Source organism: Lonchura striata, chromosome 1, assembly GCF_046129695.1.
Source record: "Lonchura striata isolate bLonStr1 chromosome 1, bLonStr1.mat, whole genome shotgun sequence".
In the NCBI taxonomy this organism is placed as follows: Eukaryota; Metazoa; Chordata; class Aves; order Passeriformes; family Estrildidae; genus Lonchura; species Lonchura striata.
Genome location: NC_134603.1, coordinates 64450294 through 64475253, shown reverse-complemented (window position 1 = coordinate 64475253; position 24960 = coordinate 64450294). Strand labels below are relative to the sequence as shown.

The window sequence follows — 24960 nt, the reverse complement described above, 5'->3', positions numbered from 1 at the left end:
GCGGCGCCCGGCCCCGAGGCTCCGCCGCGCCGCTCGGCGGCCGCTGCGGCAGCGCGGGCGCTGAGTGCGGCCCCGGGACGAGTCCGCCCGGCCTGCGAAAACACGGGAGAAGCCGGGAAAAGCCGCCTGCCCCGGGCGAAGGGCAGCGGGAAAAGCACTGTAGCAGCGATTGCTCCAGGAAGGCGGGGAGAAAAGTATATGAGCTTGTTCTGCCTTAGGGTAGCCTTTTCAAAGACCTTATTCCCTCCTTCCTAATGACAGTCAAGGCTCCTTTTATAAAACAAGCCGAGGTGCAGCCCCTTCCTTAGTTCCTGCCCAAGAAGGTAGAGCGCTCCGACGTGCTGCTGAAGCGATAGGCGGAATAAATAAATAGATTACCCCAGATTGTGGAGTTATGAAGTGGGTATGCATTGTCCGAGCTCGGCACAAGTGAGGTAACTCTCCATAAACTTGTGCCCCGACACCTTTATTCACAAAGGTGTTCCATATGCAGTACATTGCACAACTTTTCATGCATATTCAACCCCTGGCCCCGCCTGTCCTCGCCTCTCATGCTAAATACGTCCACGCCCCTGTGAGCACATGTGGTTCGCTGTGGTGGTCGTACGGGGGTCTCTCTGAGACTGAGATTTTGGTCTTCCTCAAGACTGGACTTTTGAACTTTTCCTATCTGCGTGTGCGCTTTCGGTCCTTCGGTCCTTATCTGTGTATGTCTGTCAGTCTTGATAGGCTTGGAGACAGGGAAGCTTCTTTATCTGGGTTCTTTGCACCCTTAGGCATTCATTGTTCTTTGTGCAAGAAGCTTCAGAAATTTGCGTTTTCTTAAGCAAAAGTACTTTCTTACAAAAGTATCATGGCAGAGATTTCTTAAGTAAAAGGCTAAGATTCAACACATAACTCTACAAACTAAAATATAAATGCTTAATTAATTTTTTAAAGTGAATTCCAAAAATCTCTGTTTCACTACATCTCTCCCTGGTGCAAAATGCAGAAACCCTTTTAGAATGAAAGAAGGTATATTCCATTTTTCCACCCACCAGCAACAACATTCCAACAGTCCGGTTTTTTTCCCCAGCACAGCCAACATTCAGCCATTAAGGAAACAATTTTTTTGTCTAACATGGAGAACATTTCATTCCATTGCAACCTGCATAGGTACCCTTCAGTCCTACAAGAACTGTGTTATTCACAGAAATGCTGCCAGAAACTGCTTTATCAATGCCTTACAAGTTACATCCTGGCACTAAAAGCACCCTGAATTAGAGTCTTGTAAGCTTTAGTATTTAGGCAAATCTTTCTGCCCCTTGGCTCCTCTGAGAAGAGACAGTATAGTAAATACACAGGGCATGCCACTAAAATGTCTTCAGAAGTTCCAGAGACAATAAAGACTGGGTAATATTATTATCTATATTATTCTGTCTCAGAGGAAGTGAGTGGAAGTCTCTTTTTTCAGTCAGTAAAACAGTATGACAATACAAAGTTATAACTACTACAACATCACCTTCTTCAAGTATTACTTACAGTCAGCAATTAAGATGCTTAAGTCCCCAGATCTCAAAATTCAGCATCTCCATCTTGTCTAAAACTATTGCAAGGAATAGCTAGGGTTGGAAAGGATCTCTGGAGGTCCCCCTGTGCTAGCAGGTTCACCTGGAGCAGGCTGCAGAAGATCATATCTAGTCAGGCTTTTAGTATCTCCAGAAAAGGAGATTCCAGAACCTTTTTGGGCAGCCTGTTCCACTGCTCCATCACTCTCAAAGATCATCCTCTTCATCATTGGATAGAAGTTCCTGTGCTTCAGTTGGTTCCCACTGCCCCTTGTCCGGTCACTGAGCACACTTCTTGCTCTTAAAATATGGAAATAACTACACATTCACAATAAAAGTGTTGCAACTATATACAGATCAGCATATTCAAACAAATAAAAGACTTGTAGTTACTTTATTTAGACACATTTTGTGTTTTCACCGTCCATTTTGACAGATAAGTGAAAGAACATAAGCTGTTCTGCATTCCACTTTTACTAAAAGTACAGTAAGCCACAGCAGGATACAAGCTGGAGGAAGATTTTGTCAGCATTTTCTATTCATTGCTAAGTGAATTCTGGTTCGCTTGTGCTATGCTTATGTACACTGGCCCCTCTGGGACAGGGCTTCAAGTGAGATGGAAGCTGCTAGTATGAGCGGATTGCTGGTGGGACGGTCTGGCAATCTTCCTCATTCAATGTCTTGTCAATCACTGGTCTGTACTTCAAGGTAACCTAAAATAAAAGGGAACAAAGAACTTCAGGACAACAGGATTAGAGAATGAAATCCAAAAAACCCCAACAGTTAAGATTTTTATAGGGTCAGAATTCAGTTCTATCTTTGAAATACCATAAAGCTGGTTCTACTAAGCATCCAACAACACGTTTTGTCACCATTAGAAGAAAAAAGCTTTTGAATTTATCTGACACAAGGGGAAACACAATTCCAGCTCAAATAGCAAAGTCACTTCCCAAAGATCAACAGTGCAGGTTTATCACAATCTCCAAGGCTGTTTATGAGAACACAGTCATTAACAGCAAAAAAGATCCTCAAGCACTATGCTCAAAGTACCTTCCCAGTTGGGATATCCACATATGACAGGGTGTGCTTTCTCCAGTGTTCCTCAAATGGCTTCCGCTGCTGGCCTTGGAGTGGCTTAGAGTAGTCAAACTCATCCACCCGTAACTAGGGAGAAAATGAGATTAGTACAGACCAGAAGCTGTATCTGCAAATCACTTTACAACCACGAGGTTAGCTGCATTTCAATTACACTCTTCTCAAGATCATTCCCAGTGTTACATATATTGGTCCTTTTATAAATAACAAATAAGAGACAGCATAACAAATAGGACCCCAAACAAATACTACACTAATCTAAACACTGAAGACTGTACTTTGAAGATGTTACAATTTAAAAATAATCCATCTGAGGACACATAACAGAGATTCAATCCTACATTCAGGTCACAGAAAACATTTATACCTTATAATCCTCTCTGGCATGGGCACCCCGTGACTCTTTGCGAGCCTCAGCACCGTAAATAGTTTGTAGAGCACAAAGCATCAGGTTCTGCAGTTCAAGTGTCTCCACCAAGTCAGTGTTCCACACAATACCTGGTAAAATATTAAAATACTATGGAAGATGTTCTACAAACAAGAGAAATACGTGAGAGCAAACCTAAGGTGCATCATCAGATGCATTTAAATAACCAAGTTCTCTTAAATTACACCAAGAGACATGGCAGTATCTGTCTGATCTGTCTGCATTGTGATATGCTCAGCTGGAGAAATGAAAACTGAGTGCTCGGCCTATGAAAGTCTTGCTACCTCTCTGCAACTCCCACCTTTCAGAAGATTCTAACAAAGCTCATCATTCATCTTAGTATTTGGACAAGTTCACATTGTGTTCTGAGGGCAGTTTGTACCCTACACATTTAAATCCAATTTCAGTCTCTGCTTCTTTGAAAGATTTTTCAACCAGAAAACAGCTGCAAAGGTCAAGTATTTTACCTGATTACCATGTTTAGTAAGTAGGGCTCTACAAAATATTTTGAAAGATTCAAAACAGTCAAAATCTTCAGCCAAAAATTCAAGAAACACATTAGGTTTACAGAAAAAAAAAAGAAAAACCAAACCCAAATACAAAGCCACCAACACTCTTCCCGGAGTACTCTGGACAAGGTGTGTTCTTTAATATCAAATTACCTCTGTCAAAAGTCTTTAGATGAGCCAGATCACCATAAATCTGGCTAAGTTTCTCACAGCCTTCTTGGAGTACAGAACCAGTGCGAAATACAGCAGCATGGTTTTGCATTGCCTGCAACACAGTAAAACAAAATCAGTTTGATATGCTGCATATGAAAGCATGTAACTTCCTTAGATCCAGAAAAGTTTGATACAGAGCTGCTCTGAGTTCAAACTTGTCTGCAGCCTGAAAAACACCACATTCTTCCATTCACCCCAAACAACTGAAACCCTAAACAACTATTATACAGCCGGTGAACTACACAAGGGAATGACCATGAAGGGAAGAAGGAACTAACAAGTGGTATCACCTTTGCTGCATACACAATCTCCTCACACACTTTTTCTTCTGCATGGCAAATCCTGAAGTGCACTTTGCCAAGTCACCAAACCCCAGTTGCTTGCAGCTTGTCCCACCCTGTCCCTGAGAGTTTCCCCAGGCTTACCTTCTGCATGTTAAGTCGCAATTCTGAAGTTCTTATGCTTCCATTAGCAAACCGTAACTTGTCAAGATTAGCAACTGACTCTTCACCAGCATTTGGTTTAATTGGGGGAACTGGCTCTCCTAATAAGAAAATTTCATTAAGTTTGGTAGTCAGGCTTGGGTTTGGTTACTGGCAGTTTCAGAGACTATCAGTAACTAAAAATCAGATTTAAGTAAAACATGATCTGTTTTCTTCCTCTAAGGTACACACTAAGTGTAACTTTCCTGAACTCCCACCAATTGTATCCATATATTTAAAGTTCTCAGTGGAATATAAATCCCATTCTATCCTACAACAATTAATATTTTACATGTTTGGCATCTGCTGTTCATTCCTTTGCAGCAGCACTTGATGAAAATTCTTCTCAACTTTGGAATAAACCCATGTTCTATACCACCTACTGCTATGCTTTCCTCATCTCCTCATCTCCTCACTCCCAAACCTCCCACCTTTTCTTGGATGTGTGAGGGACCAGGAACAGTCAATAAGCCTGGCAGTTAAGACATAAGCTCCACATCTTGCCTCTAATACTGGAAGGTACATGTTACTGGGCAACAAAGCAGAAACAGCATTTTACCAGCACAATTCATCTCACACATAGCTTTGCATTCAGAATACTAAACCGCCTTCTGCAATTTCTAACTCTGAAGAGCCACAGAAGGATTCAAAAAAATGTTGGCACAAAGCTGGACCAAATAGCCACCACAATATCTAGGCTGATTCCATGAGGAATCATCAGTCTCAGCAGCTGGTGCAGTTTGGACATTACACAGTAAGAAAACAGATGACTATTTGTGGATTCCAGCTGCTCTGGTAATCTAACTGCTACATCCAGTATTTTGTTGGGGGTTGGAAGGGAGGTCTTGCTTCTTTGTTTTCTCAGGTCAACAATTGTTGCTGAACCAGATTATTTTAAAATATGTAAGATTCAGCAGTGAGAATCCAGTGAATGAGATATTGCAATTTTTAATATCTCCCTCTCACCACTTGCACGTCAGTTCTTACAAATAAATCAGCAAGGTGGCAGCAAATTCCGCTATACTGAAGTGCCAAGTGAAAAACAGATTACATTTTTATGCAGAAGATGGTGCAGTATGTAGAAAATACAGTCTTCACATTCAGTAGTCTGTATTAATTTGTCAAAAATCCTAACTGCTCTTGCCAATAGCATTGGCTCAATTCTAGTTTTTCAAGGATTAAAAAGCAAATAGTAATGTCAAAACATCTGCCTGGCACAAAACACGCCTACCAAAAGCATAAACACCGATTTCTTCCTTTTCAAACAAGTAAGAGCCTATGAGTGTCATTCTAAATTTGAATCAGATAGCAACAATTCATTGTTGGGCAGAAATTACATTATGAATGTAATTCATGCAAATGTCTAGAAAACTGAGACTTACCAGGCTTGCATGTATTTGCAATAGTGAGGGCACAAGCACGACCGAAGACCACCAAATCCAGAAGGGAGTTTGCTCCAAGCCGATTTGCGCCATGGACGGATGCAGAGGCTGCTTCCCCGCAGGCGTACAACCCGGGCACCACCTTATCCTCACCATTCACGTGTGTGATCACCTGACATGGCACACGCTCCGTTAACACCCAGCCACTGAAAACACTCTGAAACAGTGCTAACCTCCTTAACCTCCTTAACTGCAAAGGCCACGTCCATGTAAGGATGGAGCACAGCAACCTAAAGTTTCTTCCAACCCTAACACAGAATTATCTTAGCTCTAAAGGGCAAATAGAAATGCAATTACATTTACAAATGTATATAAATGCAGACAGGACTAAAGCCCAAGATTTCTTTATATATTCTTATGAGGAGTGCATAGTTCTGCTTCACCACAATTCTGCAGCAAGTCAGAAATGCACAGGAATAAAGTCTAATCTGCACATGCTTCCAAGGCAAAATTTTACATTGAAATTTAACAAGTAGATGTAGAGACAAATTCAACTGACACCATCACATTGATTTCCAACTAGTGTCAGTTGGAGGATCTGCTTTAGTGTTTAGATTACATGAACTACAGAGAAATAATATATATTAACTCATGCTACAGAATGCAACAGAGCCCTACTTTGATCTGTGTTCAATTATATTAACCTCAGCTCAAGTAACAGAGGATTGTTGTCAGACCTGACAGTAACTTTTAGATGTTTCTTGGAATTCCCATCTCAAGATGGACTGGAACGTGGTTATCAAGTAATTAAAAAAAAACCGTAAAACATTGTGTGTTTTAATTACTCTGACATCATTATTATATTATTATTAAAAATAGTGTTAACCATTCTTACATTTATGAAAAACATTCTTACTGCTTTTCTATTTGGGAAGTAATTTCCTAGTATGATGATGAAAACACAGCCCAAAAGTGACGTGTATTGCTCACCTGGCCTTTGTAGTTAGTAGGAATACCTCCCATATTATAATGCACAGTAGGCAGAACAGGGATGGGCTCTTTAGTGACATCAACTCCAGCGAATATCATGGCTGTTTCAGAAATCCCTGGGAGACGGGTTGCCAGCTGCTCTGGTGGCAAATGGTGCAACTGCAAGTACACATGGTCTTTTTCAGGACCACAACCCCTAGCAAAAAAAAAAAGCAACATTGGAATAGATAACAGGAATTAACAATCACTACTAGCATTTCTAATCTAGTTTGTTTCGCTTGTGAAAATAAATAAAGGTTATTTTTCAAATGTTATCTAACAAAAATTAATATCTAGCATATTTAATAAGACTGTGGTACTTGGCTGAATTGAGGCCATTTTCCAACTCCCAGCTTTCTTTTCACAGTATTTCACATTATTTAAGACTTTCAACTATTACATCTCTGCAGAAATATGTAAAACTTGGTAATTAGTCAAGAGAAGAGAGCACCAAATTATTTTGTTTGCAGTAATAGCATATACATTAAACTTGTTTGAGCAACTGAATTCAAACAGGAGACTCTGAACATCATCTGTTCTCTGTATCATTAGGAATTTACAAGAAAGATTTCTTACACAGAGATCAGCATAACAGTCATTAAAGCTCACTCTCATTAATTACACTATGTGCTTATCAAATGAACTATTGCACTTCATAGTCTAGCATAATTAAGAGTTCATTCTGCAGCTTTGTTAAGAGAATTTAACTAACCTTCCTTCACGGATTTCTATGGTCATAGAACGAGACACGACATCCCTTGAAGCCAGATCCTTGGCAACAGGTGCATATCTCTCCATGAACCTTTCACCTTGACTGTTGATCAGAATACCTCCCTCTCCACGACATCCTTCTGTGATAAGGCAGCCAGCCCCATAGATACCTGCTCAAGAATGAACATGCCATCAAAAGAGATTTTGCCACACACCTTCACAATCAAGATGAACCAGTGTTCATAATGAACAAGGTCATCTAAAAATAATCAAGAGGTGCAGATTTTATTCCAACCTAATCATACCTCTAGGAGCTGTCCCTCAAGTGTTGTTATTCCTTTTAAACACACTTTCTGAAAGGTAAGCAAGTTGATTTCAAACACCCACAGTATTTCAAATATTAAAACTGGAAGTGATCTGCACTTAGCAGTATGTCAGGAGAACTTTATTAAGACCTCGTAGACCTTCAGCAATTATTTTAAGATTTTTAATAAACCAGAAGTTAATTATTTCAAAATCCATTTGTTAATATTTTTTTCCCTCTTCTGTACTAAAGCAGTACAGGATGGAACAAAAAAGCCTACTTGGTTATCCTTTTCCTTTAGAGAAGGAAGGCCTATCTGTTATTCTGCAGCATTGGTCATCACAGAAAACAAAAATGCAAACTAACTCATGCACTTGATAATTATCTTAAAAGCTACAGAATTATCACAAACAGTGAAGCTTAACTAGAAAAACTTGAACTAAGTCAAAGGAACATTGGATATCTATCATATAACAATAACATTGTAAAATTATGCAAACCATTTACAAAAATCACATCATGAGTTAAAATGAAGCATTTAGTTAGCTACAAATACAGTTTGTGATCATTGTTATCCATAGTTTAGATGCTGATCACATGCTAGAAAACAACATTTCTATATATATACCTTAACTTCAACTACCCCACTTCATTGAAGATGCTAGTAAATAATTCCCTAACATTTGCACCTATCCCATTACTCTTGTATCTAATATCAAACCCCTTAAAATATGAAGGACAATGAAATGTAAGCAGTAGTTTCAGCTTGTAATTCATAAAACTTCTTACTTAGTATTGTAAGGACAGCACCTCAAAATACGAAACACTCTCTTTTTAATATTAAAATGCTCTTTAAATTAGAACAGCTGAGACCTCTATCACATTATATGTCTCTCATATTTAAAGAATTAATACTCTTTAAAATTTAATTTACAAATCATAAATTTGAGAGTATTTAATACTCTCAAATTTATATGCAACAGCTGCAGACAAGTTTAAACACGCATCACTCAAAAGCAACTACTCAAATGCCACAGAAAAGTGCAAACTGACTTGAGCCCATCATGCTTGAGGTGACATCATTTTGGTGACCTGTCACTAGTGGGGTCCCACAGGGCTTTGTCCTGGGTCCTGTGCTTTTCATAAATGACATAGGATTATAAGGGATACTGAGAAAGTTTGCAGACACTGCAAAACTGGGAGGAGCTGTTGATTCCCTCAGAGGCAGGGAAGCCCTGAAGAGAGACCCCAGCAAATTAAGAGGGCTGGGCAATCACCAGCTGTATGAAGTACAGCAAGAGAACATGCTGGCTTCTGCACCTGGGATGGAGCAACCCTGGATGTACAGACAGACTGGGGAATGAGCTGCTGGAAAGCAGGGCCATGGAAAGGGACCTGGGGGTCCTGCTCAGTGGCAAATTGACCATGAGCCAGCAGTGCCCTGGCAGCCAGGAGGGCCACGCACGTCCTGGAGGGCATCAGGCACAGCATCAGCAGCCAGGCAAGGGAGGGGATTGTCCCACTCTGCTCTGCACTGGGGAAGCCTCACCCCGAGTGCTGGGGGCAGTTTTGGGTGCCACAATATAAGAAAGACACTAAACTATTGGAGAGCATCTAAAGGAGTGCAACAAGGATTGTGAAGGGCCTTGAGGGGAAGCCAAATGAGAAGCAGCTGAGGTCATTTGTGTCTGTCCAGCCTGGAGGAGACTGAGGGGAGACCTCAATGCAGTCTGCAACTTCTTTGTGAGGGAAGAGTAGGAGCAGACACTGATCTCTTCTCTGTGATGATCAGTTACAGGACCCCAGGGAATGGACTGAAGTTGTGTATGGGGAGGTTTAGGCTGGATATTAGAAAAAGGTTTTTCACCCAGAGGGTGGCTGGGCACTGGAATAGGTTCCCCAGGGGAGTGATTACAGGACCAAGCCAGATAAAGTTCAAGAAGTGTTTGGACACTGCTCTCAGGCACATGGTGTGACTCTCCTGTGCAGAGCCAGGAGTTGAACTTGAAGAATCTTCAAACTCAGCATGTTGTGTAATTCTGTGACATTTTAAAACAACATAAAAATCTGTTAAACTCATTAAAAATAATGTTGTAAGCACTATTTCATATTCAGTACCTGTAGGGTGAAACTGCACAAATTCTAAGTCCTGGCAAGGGAGCCCAGCTCGTGTGACCATGGCAGTGCCATCACCAGTACTGGTATGAGCAGACGTGCAGCTGAAGTAAGTGCGGCCATACCCACTGCAGAACACAAAAGTTAACAGAATTAACAGGAAAAAAAAATTGAAACATCACTACAACATACCTCTATGCTGTTTGCACAGCTGTGGAAAAGGTTAATAAGAAAAGTGCTTAAGTTTCACCATCTCCTGTACTATTTCAATCAAAAGAAAACAAAACTGGTTTAAGCCCAGTTTTGCTCAACCATACTTGAAAAATGGCTGCCAACAGAAGGTTGAAAAAAAAAGAAAACCAATTCCAAAGCAGGATTGTTAGGTTAATATCAGAAGCCTTTCTGCCAGGAAAAAAAAGGTTATTTCAGAAAGTTCTCTCAATTCATACCATTCCATTTCATTTGAACTATCACTAGCAGTTTTATAAAAAATAGCACATAATGATGCTTTAGATTGCCCCTATGGTCCTGGTTTTGTATTCTTAGATTTTAAAACTTAGTTGTCTAGGTATTAAATATGAGTTATTATGCTGCAAACATCTAGGTTAGCCTCCAACATTATTGAGAACAGATAATCAGCCCAATTTCAGGAAAAATTCTCAGAAGAAATAGCAATGTACATATTCCATGTACCTCAAAGTACACAAGCATGAAAAACATGTCAGAAAGCCAAATTATGTAGGCAACCTTTTATAAATTTATTAATAAGTGTATCTTTCACAGATACATTTATAAATATTTTTCATATTGAAATAGATAGGAGAGAGCCATAAGAAGCAAAAGACTAATGCAAATAGCATTCTAATAAACATACACAAACTTTGCAACCAAATAATATTAAGTTACACTCATATTATGATAATTTTATCGTAGAGCAGTTAGAATTACAGTATCTTAATTAAATAGTCCCTGGAATTTTGACAAAAGCTGTTTCTTATAGGAAGTTCTACAGACAGACATGTTGGCAGCATTGCAAGAATGTCTGTTTTAAACTGCATTTTTTAAAAATCAAAGACCATCTGAATCATATATATTACTCTTACACATTCTTATTTTATGTATTAGAATTCTAAGACTTCATACCAAATTTATAATTGGTCACAAAATTAGCACGTGCCTTCTTTCAGAGGGAATGACTGAATACAGTTATATTCCTCATAGTGTTGGGGGAATAAACTTATAAATTATATTCTGTCAGTCAATGCATCTTTTCTACACTGTGGATCTGAACACACATACAAGCATACAGACTTCCAGCTGGTAACACTCCCAAGTTTTGGTCCTTCATCACAAATGTTACATTACCCAGTGGCAATGACCGTGTTCTTTGCCCTAAAACGATGTATGGTTCCGTCTTCAATGCAGAGGGCAATAACACCACGGCATTCTCCATTCTCCATAAGTAAGTCCAAGGCAAAATATTCAACAAAGTAGCTTGTATCATATCGTAGAGACTGGAGGAAAATTACGAAAGGAACTATTACTGAAGTAACCTCTCTTCGAAACTGTCAATGCACATGGGCTGTATCAGAATAAAATACATCCCCACCAACTCTCAGGAAGACTGTTTCCTCCTAACTATTTATTAAAGAACTTACTAATCTCTTCTAATTTAAAAGATACAAGTAGTGGCAAAAGCACTTAATTCTGAGCAGTCAGGAGCTAGGCAGCAGGACCCGTCATTTCAGTCTACATTTGGCAACATGTAGCCAGCTGCAGTGCTCCATACATGTAGAAGCACGTGCACTTAAGCTCTCCCAGAGAAATGAGAAACACCTCCAGGAGCACAATAAACCAGCAGGAGCAGCAGGCACCGAGTCAAGCATTCTTTCATGCCCTCAGGGATCAGAGCAGTGTTAGGCAGCATGAAACATTTATATTGCAGCAGCACACACACCACAAACCTGGAGGAGAGCAATTAGCTGGCTACCAAGTAAATAAAAACAGTAGCTAGCAGGTACTTGGATTTCTGGTTTCAAGTAGCTCACTACCATTTTCAATCAGCCAACACTTCCCTCAATTATGGTTTGTAGAATCAATAGGCAGACATGCTGGAACACTAGTCACTTACTTGCCATAGAACAAGCTCAGGAATGCACAGTAGGTCTTAATTCGTTTATACCTTGTTTCCCCCTCCTCCCAGTTTGAACACGAGTGAAAAAAAATGCTGGCTTGTACCTCTTTTCAGAGTTTCCCAATGCTGCTTTGTCAAATTTTTGTAAAAAAGGGCTTTTGGGGAAAAGTTGACATAAATTCTCTTTGGGTCTAGTTAACAGACAGAAAAGTATTAACAGTGCAGAACTAGTCCAGACCACAAAACTGGCAGTGTACACTAATTAGCACACTATCTTCATCCCACCACATTGCCTCAGGAAGGAAGATAACCCAGAACTGCTATAAGCCATTCCCCTGGAATCCTCACTTGTGCATGAATAGCTACATGTTTGTTTGGTTTGGGTTTGATTTTTTTTTTTCAAATTCTAGGGAAAAAAAAAAACAAAACAGTAAATGCAAACTCAAAAACCCAAACCAAGTTAAGTTCACAACTGCTTACCCTGCCATACAGAGTATGTAAGAGTGAATGTCCAGTCCTGTCTGCAACACAACAGCATCTGTGGGCCTGTCCTCCTTTTCCAAACTGAAGACTCTGTCCACCAAACGCACGCTGATAGATTTTTCCTTCTTCAGTTCTGCTGAACGGCATCCCATAATTTTCCAGCTGTTGAACCCAAATACAAGCATCAGAAACTCTTGTGCATCACAATACGATGAGTTATTTTAAGAAACCTCCTTGGAAGCCAGCCTGTGTTATTTTTAACTACAGCTGACATCAAATCCCACGAGTCTCACCTCTATCACCGCAGCTGGGGCTTGCTCAGTCATGTAATGTATGGCATCCTGGTCACCCAGCCAGTCCGACCCTTTCACTGTGTCATAGAAATGCCACCTCCAGTTATCATCCTCCATGTTCCCCAGAGCTGCATTGATCCCTCCCTGAAAATAAAAATCCATTTTCCCGGAATTACATTACTCAAATACAGCTTTAGTAGGTTTACCTCATTTCTATTAAAAATCACATACCAGATATGCACCTGTGCACAAGAAATATAGTTAAGCCAGATTTAATGTGGCTGTGCAACTCCTCAGTTTCACAATGGCTTGTCCTGCTTTTTTGTGTAGCACAGTGAATCACAGTTACACAACAGGCAGAGAAACGGCACTGCAATTTGATAGTGTTTAGAAATGGGGAAGAAAAAGAGGCAGTATAATGATATAAAAACAGAAGGGGAAATAAGACTTTTAAGAACAACTGCAAGTGAGAAAACAACTGCACTTGAAAAAATGTGTCTTGCAATGTCATTAGCTTGGAAGCAAAATGAAATGTACCTGTTACCTAATATAAAGTCTGGCAGTTACAAGTTCATGGTCAAGCTCTTATGATCTTAGAGGTCTTTCCCAAACTTAATTATCCCGTGATTTTATTATGTCCTACCCTCTAAAAGTGTCAACTAAATATGAGATATTTTAAAAAGAAGCATGGCCTTGAAACAAGATGTTCAAGTGCTCCATTCCTAGAAGTGTTCAAAGCCAGGTTAGATGGGGTCCTGAACAATCTAATCTAATGTGTGGAATCCCCCCTGCCCATGGCAAGGCCATTGGAACTGGATAACCCCTAATGTCCCTTCCAACCCAAACCATTTTATGATTATTCTACATCCAAATCAGCTTTTTGACAGCAGGCATTTTTTAAACAGTTGCTCTGCCTCATTTCTCACCTGTGCAGCAACAGTATGAGAGCGGGTGGGGAACAGCTTGGTAACACAGGCTGTGTTAAACCCAGCTTCTGACAAACCAAAGGCAGCCCGCAGACCTGCTCCTCCTGCACCCACAACAACTGCATCAAACTCATGGTCCACTACTGGGTATTGTGTAGAAATCTGGAAAAATAAATCACTTTGTTATGATCACAAATAGTTCAAGATAAGTCAAAAATGTTTCATAAAAACACAAGCAGGATTGGTATGTTGTTCTCAACAGACTTTTGCAGCAATTGCTGCATCTGTTATGCCCTCTTGCTTGGAAACTGTCATTAAAAAGGGCCACACACTTCAGCAACTCACTCTCACAAAGCACTTGAACACAGTGCTCCAGTAAAAGCCCAAAAGTTTCATGCCTGTCAAGCATAAAGTGCATGACTGAATCACGACATAAAAAGCACAGACATACCGAGTCAGACACCTTCGTGGAGGCATTTTTCTTTCCATAGGCTGTGAAGTGTAAGTTCCGTGCAGGAGCCTGGCATGCTGCTGGCCACTAAGAGAGAAGCCAAGACAACTATTATGGAACAAATGTTTCCACAGGATGGACTTACGGCACTGTCAGCTACATTTATAACAAATCTTCACTTGCCACTGGTAGCACATATCCAAGAGTATTAATGTATTCTAGAGCTACCTGTACTGAAGTTCTGGCTTTCCTATAATCATGCTATATAATAAAAAAAGGTTTGACTGATGAGAGAATAGCCTGCAGTTAACAGGGTGTCCCAGACTATCCATTATTGACTTCATCAACAGTGACCAGCCTCTCAGACCTGTCTGAGGCTACACCGACAGAAGAATATGTCTGCAATTAAAGCTGAAGTATTCCTGCAGTTCTTTCATAATTAAGCAAAGATGAAGCTTTGTGGGAAGCATGGGAAGTCATGGAAAATTACTCTCCTGTCAAGTAATTCTCAGAATTTGAATTATTTCAGGTGGTCACAGTACTGAAAATTAAAAAAGGTTGTCGAGAATGCTCTTCCAGCTGAGTATTGCTTCAAAAGTCAGAGATATTGCCATTATTCTTTACTAAATGAGTGACCAATTTAGAACCATTTATTAATACATAAACTTAGTACAAGGATGCAAGTTATGCAATGTCACTTCCTACCCCCTGACTTGTTCAAAACCAAACCAAACCAACAAACACCACACCCAAATCTACTAAGTATGCAGTCTTTGCTTTGATAACATTAAAACAGCCAGAATGTTAGTCTCCACCTCTCCAAGGTATTGGAACCTGGTATTCCTTCTTTACACAGTTCAAAAAATAAGCCTAACTCAGCGTGTATGATTGCTGAGAACAGAAACACAAAGCCACATCAGGAACCTGTTCAGTGACATCAGCACTTCCCTATTTGAAATATAACCTAAAATGCATTGGAGTGATAGCTGCAGCTATTCCATTCATGGTCCTACCACTCTACAGTATGCTAACAAGCAGCTCTTCCCTCCCCAAATGTCCACTTCTTCCAGAATCTCTGAAGTGAACTCCAGTACACTTTCCTCAACCTAGTTTTTATCATTTCTTATACCAGTTTCCTCAAATTATCTTCCTGCATAACAGCGAATCTACTGTGTCATTACACCTGCTATCTCTGGTTTCTGCAATCATCTTGGAATGATATCAATTCCTATCACCTAATCATAAGGAGTTCCACCAGTACTCTCCTCCAGGCAGCTACTCTCTTCCTGTTCCACACTGCTGTTACCAGGCTTTGAGCATGAACAAAAGCCCACAAGGTAATAAAAGATATCACACTAAGTCTGAAGGAAACACTGACTGCAGTAATCCTGAATTTTTATGCCACCAGGAGGATCATGGCCGTTTTGAAACTAGAAGTTCAATCAGGGACATCTCACTACCATCTAAAATATAGAGACACTCTTTAAACCTTTCCCTCTCTCTGCAGTTGTCTTTTCTGCACCTGCTTTGTAATACAAGTACAACTACAGCCCACTTCTGTAATCTCAAGTTTGTTATGAGCATGCAGGATCAGAACAGTGGGAAGAAACTGAAAACTCCCACCTCACCATGGAGAAGAACAAGCCTTCCTGCACAACTTACAGCTCCCTAACACAAACCTGCCAGACTCCTCAGAAGCCCTTTCTGGGCACAACCACCAGCCAGGTTCAAGCAACTCAGATAAACGCTGGGTTCCCACACACATCCAGAATCACAGAATGCATTAGGCTGGAAAAGGCCTCTGAGACCATAACGACCAAACACCACTCTGTCAACTCGACCATGGCACTAAGTGTCACATCCAGCCTTTCCTTAAACATTTTCAGGAATGGTAACTCCACCACCTTCCTGGGCAGCCTAGTCCAATGTGTAGTCACCCTTGCTGTGAAAAAAAATCTTCCTGATGTGCAACCTGAACATCCCCTGGTGCAGCTTGAGGCCATTTCCTCCCTTCCTGTCACCTCTCCTCAGGCAGCTGTAGAGGGTGATGAACTCTCTCCTGAACTTCCCTTCTTCCAGGCTTAACACCCCCAGCTCCTCAGCTGCTCCTCACAGGACTCGTCGTCAGACCCTTCACCAGTTTCGCTGCCGTCTCCGCACTCGCTCCAGCACCTCAGTGTCCTTCGTGAAGCGACAAGCCCAGGACTGAACACGCACTGAGGTGCGGCCTCAGCAGGGCACACTACAGGAGCACAATCACTTCCCTGCTCTTCCTGTGCGCACTTTTGCTGAAACAGAACGAGTCTGCGGCGAGCCTTCTATCCGGTGTTCGGGCCGCACCGCCAGGCTCCTGCAGGGCCATTCCCCAGCACATCCATCCCATTCCCGCTGCCTCCCTCACAGCCCCGCTCCGGGCCTCAGGCTACGGCGCTCGCTCCCCGAGCCGGGAGGCGCGGCCCAGCCATGCCCACAAACACCTACTCCCAGGAACCTGCCCCGGGACACGAGTTGCGAGGTCGGTGCCGCTCCAAAACAGCACCGGAGGAACCGAACCTGCCGGCGGTGGGCAGATCGCTGGGCGAGTCAAGGTCACAGAGGAGACAGCGGAACCGGACCGCCGCCGGCGGGAAAGCAGGGCACGGACAAGGACACGGACAGGGAGAAGGGCAGGAGCAGGGACAGGGACTCACCGCCCGGGAAGCCGCGGCCGGGCGCAGCCAGCGCCTCGCCAGCCCCCGCGCAGCCGCCGCCGCCGCCATCGCGCACCGCAGGCTCGGCGGGGAAGGGGGACTCCGGCAGAGAGCGGGAGTGAAGGGCGCATGCGCGGGGCTCAGCGGGTCAGACCAACAGGACCGAGACGGGGGACACCCAGAGCGATCCCACGCAACGTGACGGAAGCTTTCTAAACAGCTCGAGCGTAAAGAACATTAAAAAAAAAATACTAGGATTGTGTTACTGCCATTATTTTTCTATTTTTCCCTGGTGATCTCCAATACTGTAAGATTCTGCCTCTTTGTCTGACAGCGCCTGAAATTTTGCATAATAAACAGGCCAGAATAACTTTCTGAAGTCGCGAGAAACACCATTTGGTAGACATGAGATTTGAGGAGGGTGGAGGAAAGACCGTGCTGTCTCTCTGGGACAAAAAGCAGACCCAGCGAGTCCCGCCGCTGGAGCGCAGACGCCGCTCTCAGCGCCCCTGGCCCCGGGCGCTAATGGGGCAAAACGCGCCCGGCCGGGCTTTGTTGTCCACCCCCTTTTCTCGCGGCTGATGGGCCGGGCCGGGCGGGGGCGGGGCCGGCGAGTGAGTGGCAGCGCCGGGGGTCGCGCGCTCCCGGGCTCGTGCGTGGGGGTCCCGCCGTGGGGGGAGCGGGACGGGAGCGGGAGCGGGAACGGGAACGGGAACGGGAACGGGAATGGGAATGGGAATGGGAATGGGAATGGGCCTGGCAGGCCGTGTCGCGGCCGGGGCTGCCGCTCAGGGCGCGGCCAAGCTCCCAAGAGTCGGGGCCGCCGTTCGAAGGGCTCGGGCAGAATTCCCGGTCCCCCAGCGGGAGGAGACGGTGGCGGCGGAGCGGCCCCGGCCCCTCTGCGCGCTGCTGAGGCCGCGCCTCCCCTCTGTGCATCGCAGGTGCCCTCATGAATAACTTGAATGACCCTCCCCACTGGAACATCCTGCCCAATCGGCGCGGTCCCGGCGATGACGGCAGCCGCTGGAATTACGCCCTGCTGGTCCCCATGCTGGGCCTGGCCGCCTTCCGTGAGTAGCGCCGGGCCCGGCCCGAGGGGCTCCTGGAGCGGTGCGGGACAGCCATGCCCCCCTGGGCACTCCCCAGGCCTTCTCGGTTATAGTGCTGGAAACAGCCAGGCTGCTGGTATCGCTAAGGCACACACCGCTTTTCATACGCGGAGATGAATCCGTAGTTAATAAGCTGCAATTTACAAAGGTATCTCAGCAAAAATGGATTCAGGATGTGCTGGAGAGCCCAGAGGTAACAATGGCAGATGTTACTGATGTATTTATTTACTGGGCCTAGAAAATTCTCCACGCAGTGTCCACATCGGAAACCTCCAGTTAGTTTCTCCATGACTTCATTTTCCTTCTGTAATCTAAGTAGTGCTAGTATAGACAATAAAAGAATAGGGGTATTTTATTTCAGAGAAAGCATGATCATTTAAAGTGACTCACTGTGAAACAGGGACCACAGAAATATATTTTGTGGGGACATGTACATAGAAGTGGAGGGCAGGACTTAGTAGCTTCATTTCAGGCATAGCTAATTAATCATACCCCTCACTGTTACATGTTATACTTGTATCTGAAGTCTCATTTATGTGTGCTAGGTTGGATCTGGACCAGAGAATGTCAGAAAGAAATAGAAAAGGAAAAGCAAGAGTACTACAGAAAAGAGTCAACTTTACAAAAAGACCTGGAAGGCAAATACCGGGATATAATCACGGAGAATCGTCGAGCTGTTGCTCATCTGGAGGTGGAGCTGGAAAAGGAACGCAACAGGACCCTGAGTTACCGTGAAGCCCTCGTGTCCCAGAGCCGCAAACTAGTAGAAGAGAGGAAGCTCCTAGAACTGGAGCAGGAGAAGTTGGAGCAAGAAAAACAAGTCCTTTTGCGCTCTGGAGCAGAAGGTACCTTGTACCAGAGTTGCCTGGCAAGGGAAGAAGAGTGGCAACAGAGAGCCAATATTTTACTAAAAGAATTTGAAGAGGGACTGAAGGAAAGACAGGACATCTACTGCAGTCTTTTAGTACCCAGAGGTCAGAGACTAGAAATAGAGAAAAATCTGCTAGTTAAAGCAGCAACTAATCCTGTTGCTATGGCTTTGCATATGGAGAGTGGCTTAAAAGATATTTTCAAAAATGATAACTACTGTGGCAATGTGCTGAACAGAACCAGAAGCCAAAATGGAAAGCTTATGTGGCTGTATCTGAGATACTGGGAGCTATCTGTTGAACTGCAGAAATTCAAGAGGGTAGAAAAGGCCATGTTAGGAAAACGCTAAGTAAGGGAAGCAGTGGGACGCTGTGTGATCCACCATGCATGGTAGGGACAATCACAGTTGTAGTCTGAAGCTGTTAAATTCTTCTGCTGTGTTCCCGTCTCTCCTCCTCCTTGCACTTGTATTTGCATGGGACGTGTGCAGTGTTGGTGCCTTTCTTCTCACTAACAGCAGATGCTCTGGTGAGCTGTGCATGCTCCTGAACTCCGTGAGTGTGTTTGTGTTACAGTATAGAGATACACCAACTCCCCAGGTATCAGAAGCAGCAAAAGAAAACTCAGTTTAGAGGGATTTGCCTTACTTATGGTCACACTCCAGCAACAGAGAATGGTCATTTGTCTCCCCCAGGTGTGATAGCACATTGTGCTCCTTATCTCTGACATTTTACAAGTGTCACAACAATGTCTTTTTTATTACCATTATTTTTTTAAATTTCGTTTAAGCAAGACTGACTTTGAGGCATATGTTTGGGAGAGATGTTGTTGGAGCCAGCTGCTTGGCACGTGAACCTTACGTGTCTGTATGTGCAAATATATAAATATACATGTATGTGTGTGTGTGTGTGTAAGTGTATGTGAAAGTATTCTGAGGGTGGAATAGATTGATCCTGTTTCAGATTAGTCAGTCTTGCACTGTCTTCCAGCTTAATATACAATTAGTGCTTTATGAATTAAACATCCAAAAGTTGCTAATTCAAATAACACATAAAGAAACATTGATGTCTCATTGGCACTCAGGATCCATTATCAAATTCTAGGGAATGTATAAACTGGAAGTTATATTTTCATACACTGAAGATATCTTAAGAATACTTATTTTATTCTCAGTCAAGGTTTTAGTTGTAGCCCAACAATGTGCCACCATTATGGATGTCCCCATGCTGCTGCTTCTGCCTCTCGGGGCACTGGCTGCCGCCTGGGTTGCTTGCAGGAACCTCTTTGCCATTGCATCTGGCTCTGCCTTGGACAGGTCTTGTTTGTTATTTGCAGATGGGAACCTAAATGCAGCCTGAACTGGTAGCTGCTGCTCTCTCTTCACCTGTCCCCTTCTCCCAGAACTGAAGTATATACTCTTTTCTGCAGCTCTGAAATTCTGTGCTTGTGGTTCACCACTTTACATACACATGACCATGAAAGCCTACAGATATGCAAGCTTTGCAAACCTTTAAGAAAGGGAACTTTTTAATTTAGCTGGTAAAATAAAATAGATTTGGTAATAAAATAGTAAGTACAGTGAAATAATAAATAAAAAAGAAACATATTTAAAAATCCAACAACAAACAAAACTTTAGAACCCAGTGCATTTCAAATTCATAGAACTTTGAATATACTTTGGGTCCTTTTAGCAGTAGGATCCACCTTTTTTCAAATGTGCCATGTATTTAAAATAGTAAGAATTTTTTCTTCGCCCTTTCTAATCCAGCCTTAGACTTCAAAGAGGCAGTGTTTACCCTTGTAACATCTGGTCTTCTCTGTTACTTGACTTTGATTAGTGCTAGTAGGTTGTAAGTTTGTTAATTAGCAGTTTATTATTTACTGAGGGCTAGACTTGACAAATGTGCTTGCACTAGGCAATCATGTAGAACCATGGCTTGGAAGCAGTCCAAGCTAAGTGAATGCCAATCTTCCTGCTGATGTGGGGTTTTTCCTCTTACTATTTTCTCCTGGTTTCATTTTAGTCTGAGCACAGAAGAGAGCAGATAAATCTTCTGAAACAATGTGCACAACTTAATCCAATTACTAAGTAGAAATATCTAACATGAAACAAAGTTCTTGAGCAGAATAGTTACTTCTCAGCTACTTGGTTTTCCAGCTGAAATTTTGCTCACCTTGGTAGTACAAATTATACTGTTGTGTTGACTTATTAATCCTTTTTTCATATTCATTTTTTAAAATAAAGTTTTAGTAGACAAACTTGGAGGAAAAAAGAGATCACAAACACCAGAAGGGCCAGTTTGTCAGGGTGCCAAGCATGTTTTGGTTGGGAGATGCTTTTGCAACTCGAGTTGCTAATCATGTGTGACGCCCTGAGCCAAGCTGCTGCTGCTGGATGTAGGCACGCAGCCTAATTGCCCAGGAGAACAAATTAGTTTGAGTAACAGCCCGTGTGTAGTTCTTTGAGGATGTGGAAAGTGACCGTCCAGCTGTGGTACACTTCACGCCTTCCTGCAGGCAGTTAAGCTCCTCAGCTGACTAAGAGCAGACAGTGAATTGGTGCCAGTGTATTTGAGATTGATGCCTTGAATTTGTATAAGTTAGCCTTAAAAGATTAAAGGTTTTATGCTTTTTCGCTTTTTCATAGTTTGTTATTCATATCACTCAAAATGTTTAAAGAAAATGTAATCAAGGGTAAAATACTATTTTTTCAGTATGAACACGTACATTCGAGCCTTACACACTTGAATGTACAGGGTTGGATGCAACGTAGTGAAGGTCTTTCTCTTTTTTAGAAGTGTAATTTGTTTGTACAAATTGAACTATTGTTCATGGACACTTTGAAGATCATGTATCAAGACAGAAGGGTTCTTTCAGAAGACTTTTTAAAAATGTATAACTGATTTAGAATCACTGGTCCTGTTAGTTTCTTCCAAAACTCATGTCTGTGGGTATGCAATGTATTTTAGAAATGTTTCCCCTTTGTAGGTTGTTATTCTGAAGATTGTAATGTAAGTTTTATGTTACCCATCGGTGAATTGGTTCATTGTTTGGAACTGCCCATTTACATATGTAGAAGAATTTGTTTTCAAAGTATTTAATGAACTTATTTTTATTATAAAATTATCATTCAGCTATTAAACAATAACAATTAATGAAACCTTTACATATTTCTGGACTGTTTTGTAACTTGGGCAATGTGGGTAGAGGAACTGGAATTTGCTACTTTATTCAGACTTTCCAAATTGTATTTTTTTTTTTTAAATGAGCATGTAAAAATCTTTGGTCTTGGTGCTGAGAAAAGAATATTTTATAAGTTGTTTTTTTTTTTCTTAGGAAAGAACACTGTTAAACAGGTAAGTGTGGAGCATTAACTAAACAACTAAACATATGGGGTTAAAGGTGACCATCCCTCTGAAAGACTGAGAATATTCCTTTGTCAGAATGTTGTGTAGGATATTCTGCCTTCCTCCAGAATCCCTCAGATGTCTTATTCTGCATGTCAGCTGCTTTTCATTTCCCTCATCTTCGTCTCTGTATGAAGAGCTGCAAGCCAGGTGCTCTAGAACTGTGTTCAGACACTCTGGAAATCCTCGTTCCTGTAATAAAGGATCCTCAATCTGTTTGTATTTGACACAGTTCTTCACCATCCTCTGGCTCTGTAAAGCATGAGTTTGAGCACTCCTGTGTGAGGATGAGAAAACTGATTGTTCCTCTGTGGAGGATACAAGGCAGAAACAGTGGTCAACAGTTCAGGTACTGTGGTGGAATCAAAGGAATTTGAGTGATTGCTGTGAAAAGAGGATGAAAGGCAAGGTTATAGTTGCAGTTGTGGTGCAGCTGGATGATAATAAGGCTTTGCTGGTGTGCATGCCAAGGCTCACACTTATTGGTCATTTATTTAATGCCTGCTCAAGGAGCTTTCAGTGGTCAGTGCATATCTGAGACAGCAGATAGACCTGCTGAGAAGTAACTCACTGAAATTTAGTGTAGCTCAGCAATGAGGCAATGGCCACTTCACAGCAAAACAGCTGCGTGATTGCTGCAACAAAAGCTGAAGGTAAACTGAAAGTAAATGTGCTTCTGGAAACTAGGAGTCTGTGGATGGAAGAGTTTGAAGAGAGCTGATGGAGTCTAAGAACAGTGGTGGCAGCTGTTCACAGTCATGCACCCCAACAGCCCCGTGCTGAGATCACCCGGGCTGTCCAGCTGTTGGAAAAATGCCTCTTCTCTCTTGTGTTCCTAACAGGTTTACATTTCTGGGATACCTCCCCTGTAAACTTAACCGCAGTCAACAAAATGCTCGGCTGCAGTGGTTGGTGTTTGTGTCGCTGGATGCTGCTTCCCCCTTGTGGCTGATGGCTCTTCCAGCCGGCAGCCGCATCCTCTGTTCCCATGAGCTCCGCTGGAGCGCATCTCCTAATGCTGCCCCGTCTGAGCTCTCCGGCCCGAGCGCCTCTGGGGTAGTAACAAGAAAGGTGAGCAAAACCGCGGTGTTCGGTGACCGAACCAGAACGAACTTGTCTCCACTGAGGTGGGCGCTGCGGCAGACCTCTGTGCAAAGGCGGCAGGCACAGGGGGTTGGACGTAGTTCAGCAACCTGCTAGCACCTCATCGTGTATTGCAGCACGGGAAAAGAAAACCTTGACAAACTCGATTAAAGAGCACTGTTCATTGTTTAATGGAGATGGCAAGAAGCAATCTACAACTGTCAACATGTTCTGCTGCCTGCTGGAAGAGAGACACTTGTGGTGAGACAGATCCCAAGCAGTAGCACTTCACTGACTAAGAAATTTAGGGGGATGCTGACCATTATAGAATGGTTTGGGTTGGAAGCAACCCTTAAAACTTACCTAGTTCAACTCACCTGCAATGAGCAAGGACATCTCCAAACAGAACATGTTGCTCGGAGCCCCATTCAGCCTTACCTTGAATGTTTCCAGGGATGAACACCTACCACCTCTCTAGGCAACCTATGCCAGTGTTTCAAAACCCTTGTGTAAAACCTTATGTCTAGTCTAAACCAACTCTCTTTTAGTTTAAAACCATTATCCCTTGTCCTATCACAACAGGCTGTGCTAAATTTTATTCCTATTCATAATAAGCCCCCTTGAAGTACTGAAAGGCTGGAGTAAGTCTCCTCAAATCTTTTCTCTTTCAGGCTGAACAACCCAAATTTGCTCAGCTCTTCATAGAAGAAGCACTCCAGCCCGCTAATAATGAGATCAATTTGGTGCTGTCCACAGAAGCATTTCTACCCCTATGGTCCTTACCTGTATTTCCCCCCAAAGTTATTCCAAAGGTGAGATGAGTCCAAAGATGGAAGCAATATTTTGGTGATCTTCTGATTGCATATAGTGAAATATACATCTATTTCCCTGATGTCAAAAAGAAGAGCAAAACAATAAAATATGCTGCTGCTGCAGCTAATATTGCTTCAGATAAATATTTATATATGAACTGAGGTAAATATTAGGCAAACTACCAGTATAGACAAACATAAAGATTGTGTCTTTCTGGGAGATAAAAAGGAGAAAGAGGCCACGTGGGCATCAGTGTCAGCTCAGTTCTGGATGAACTGCACCACACATGCTGTTCAAAGCTTCTTCCCTTTTAATTTTTCTGTGGCTAGGAACACTGCTACTTTCACAATAAACATAAACTGAAAGTTTCTCAGCATGTCAGATTATTAAGAAAACTTGTTGTCACCATAAAACCACTCCAGAATGGGATGCATGTGGAAGTCATTGTGTGTGACATCCTACCTCTGTTGAATTCCCAGTAGTCTGGGACAGAGTTCCAATACCTCAGTGCTGTTTTATTTCTCCCTTGCAGTGATACTTGTTGGCACAAGTTGGAACTTCTCTCCAATCTGTAGAAGTTTATCATCTCATGGGAAGAAAATTAGCCTCCAAAGTTTACTGGATATCTCCAAAGTCTTTAGGTATCCTTGCTTGAACTGCTGTGGGCTGGTGTGAGCTTTCAAGCACTCACATAGGAAATCCAATCATACCAGCTGAGAAGCTGTGAGAGCTGTGCCTTTTGGTTACTTATCAGGTGGAGTTTGAGAACAACAGAGCATAAAACTTAGATCCAGTTAAAGATCTACAGATCATTTATTGACAAGGTAAACTGCATGACCACCTGCGATTGTTTATTACCCTTAAAACTAAGCAGCTCTGAAATATTT

The 24960-nt window shown here is 42.5% G+C and overlaps 2 protein-coding genes across 4 annotated transcripts; one reads left to right on the top strand and one right to left on the bottom strand.

Annotated features, from left to right (window-relative positions):
* Positions 1-1912: 1912 nt before the first annotated feature.
* Positions 1913-16901, bottom strand: SDHA (succinate dehydrogenase complex flavoprotein subunit A). The gene is made up of 15 exons (XM_021528737.2): positions 16792-16901; positions 14102-14188; positions 13651-13812; positions 12725-12868; positions 12429-12593; positions 11180-11328; positions 9818-9942; positions 7397-7565; positions 6646-6841; positions 5656-5827; positions 4217-4335; positions 3732-3843; positions 3010-3140; positions 2598-2711; positions 1913-2260 (listed from the first exon to the last, which is right to left on the bottom strand). The coding sequence occupies exons 1-15, from the start codon at positions 16858-16860 to the stop codon at positions 2174-2176; spliced, it is 2001 nt and encodes a 666-aa protein (XP_021384412.1). The 5' UTR covers positions 16861-16901; the 3' UTR covers positions 1913-2173.
* A 331-nt stretch (positions 16902-17232) lies between these two features.
* On the top strand, positions 17233-21930 carry CCDC127 (coiled-coil domain containing 127). 3 transcript variants are annotated; one of them, XM_021528735.3, is made up of 3 exons: positions 17233-17405; positions 17733-17861; positions 18446-21930. In XM_021528735.3, the coding sequence occupies exons 2-3, from the start codon at positions 17741-17743 to the stop codon at positions 19117-19119; spliced, it is 795 nt and encodes a 264-aa protein (XP_021384410.2). In that variant the 5' UTR covers positions 17233-17405; positions 17733-17740; the 3' UTR covers positions 19120-21930. The 3 variants fall into 3 exon arrangements, with proteins under 3 accessions (XP_021384410.2, XP_021384409.2, XP_031359850.2); XM_021528734.3 differs by having other exon boundaries at positions 17391-17443; XM_031503990.2 differs by lacking the exons at positions 17233-17405; positions 17733-17861 and adding an exon at positions 17875-18093.
* The last annotated feature ends 3030 nt before the right edge of the window (positions 21931-24960 follow it).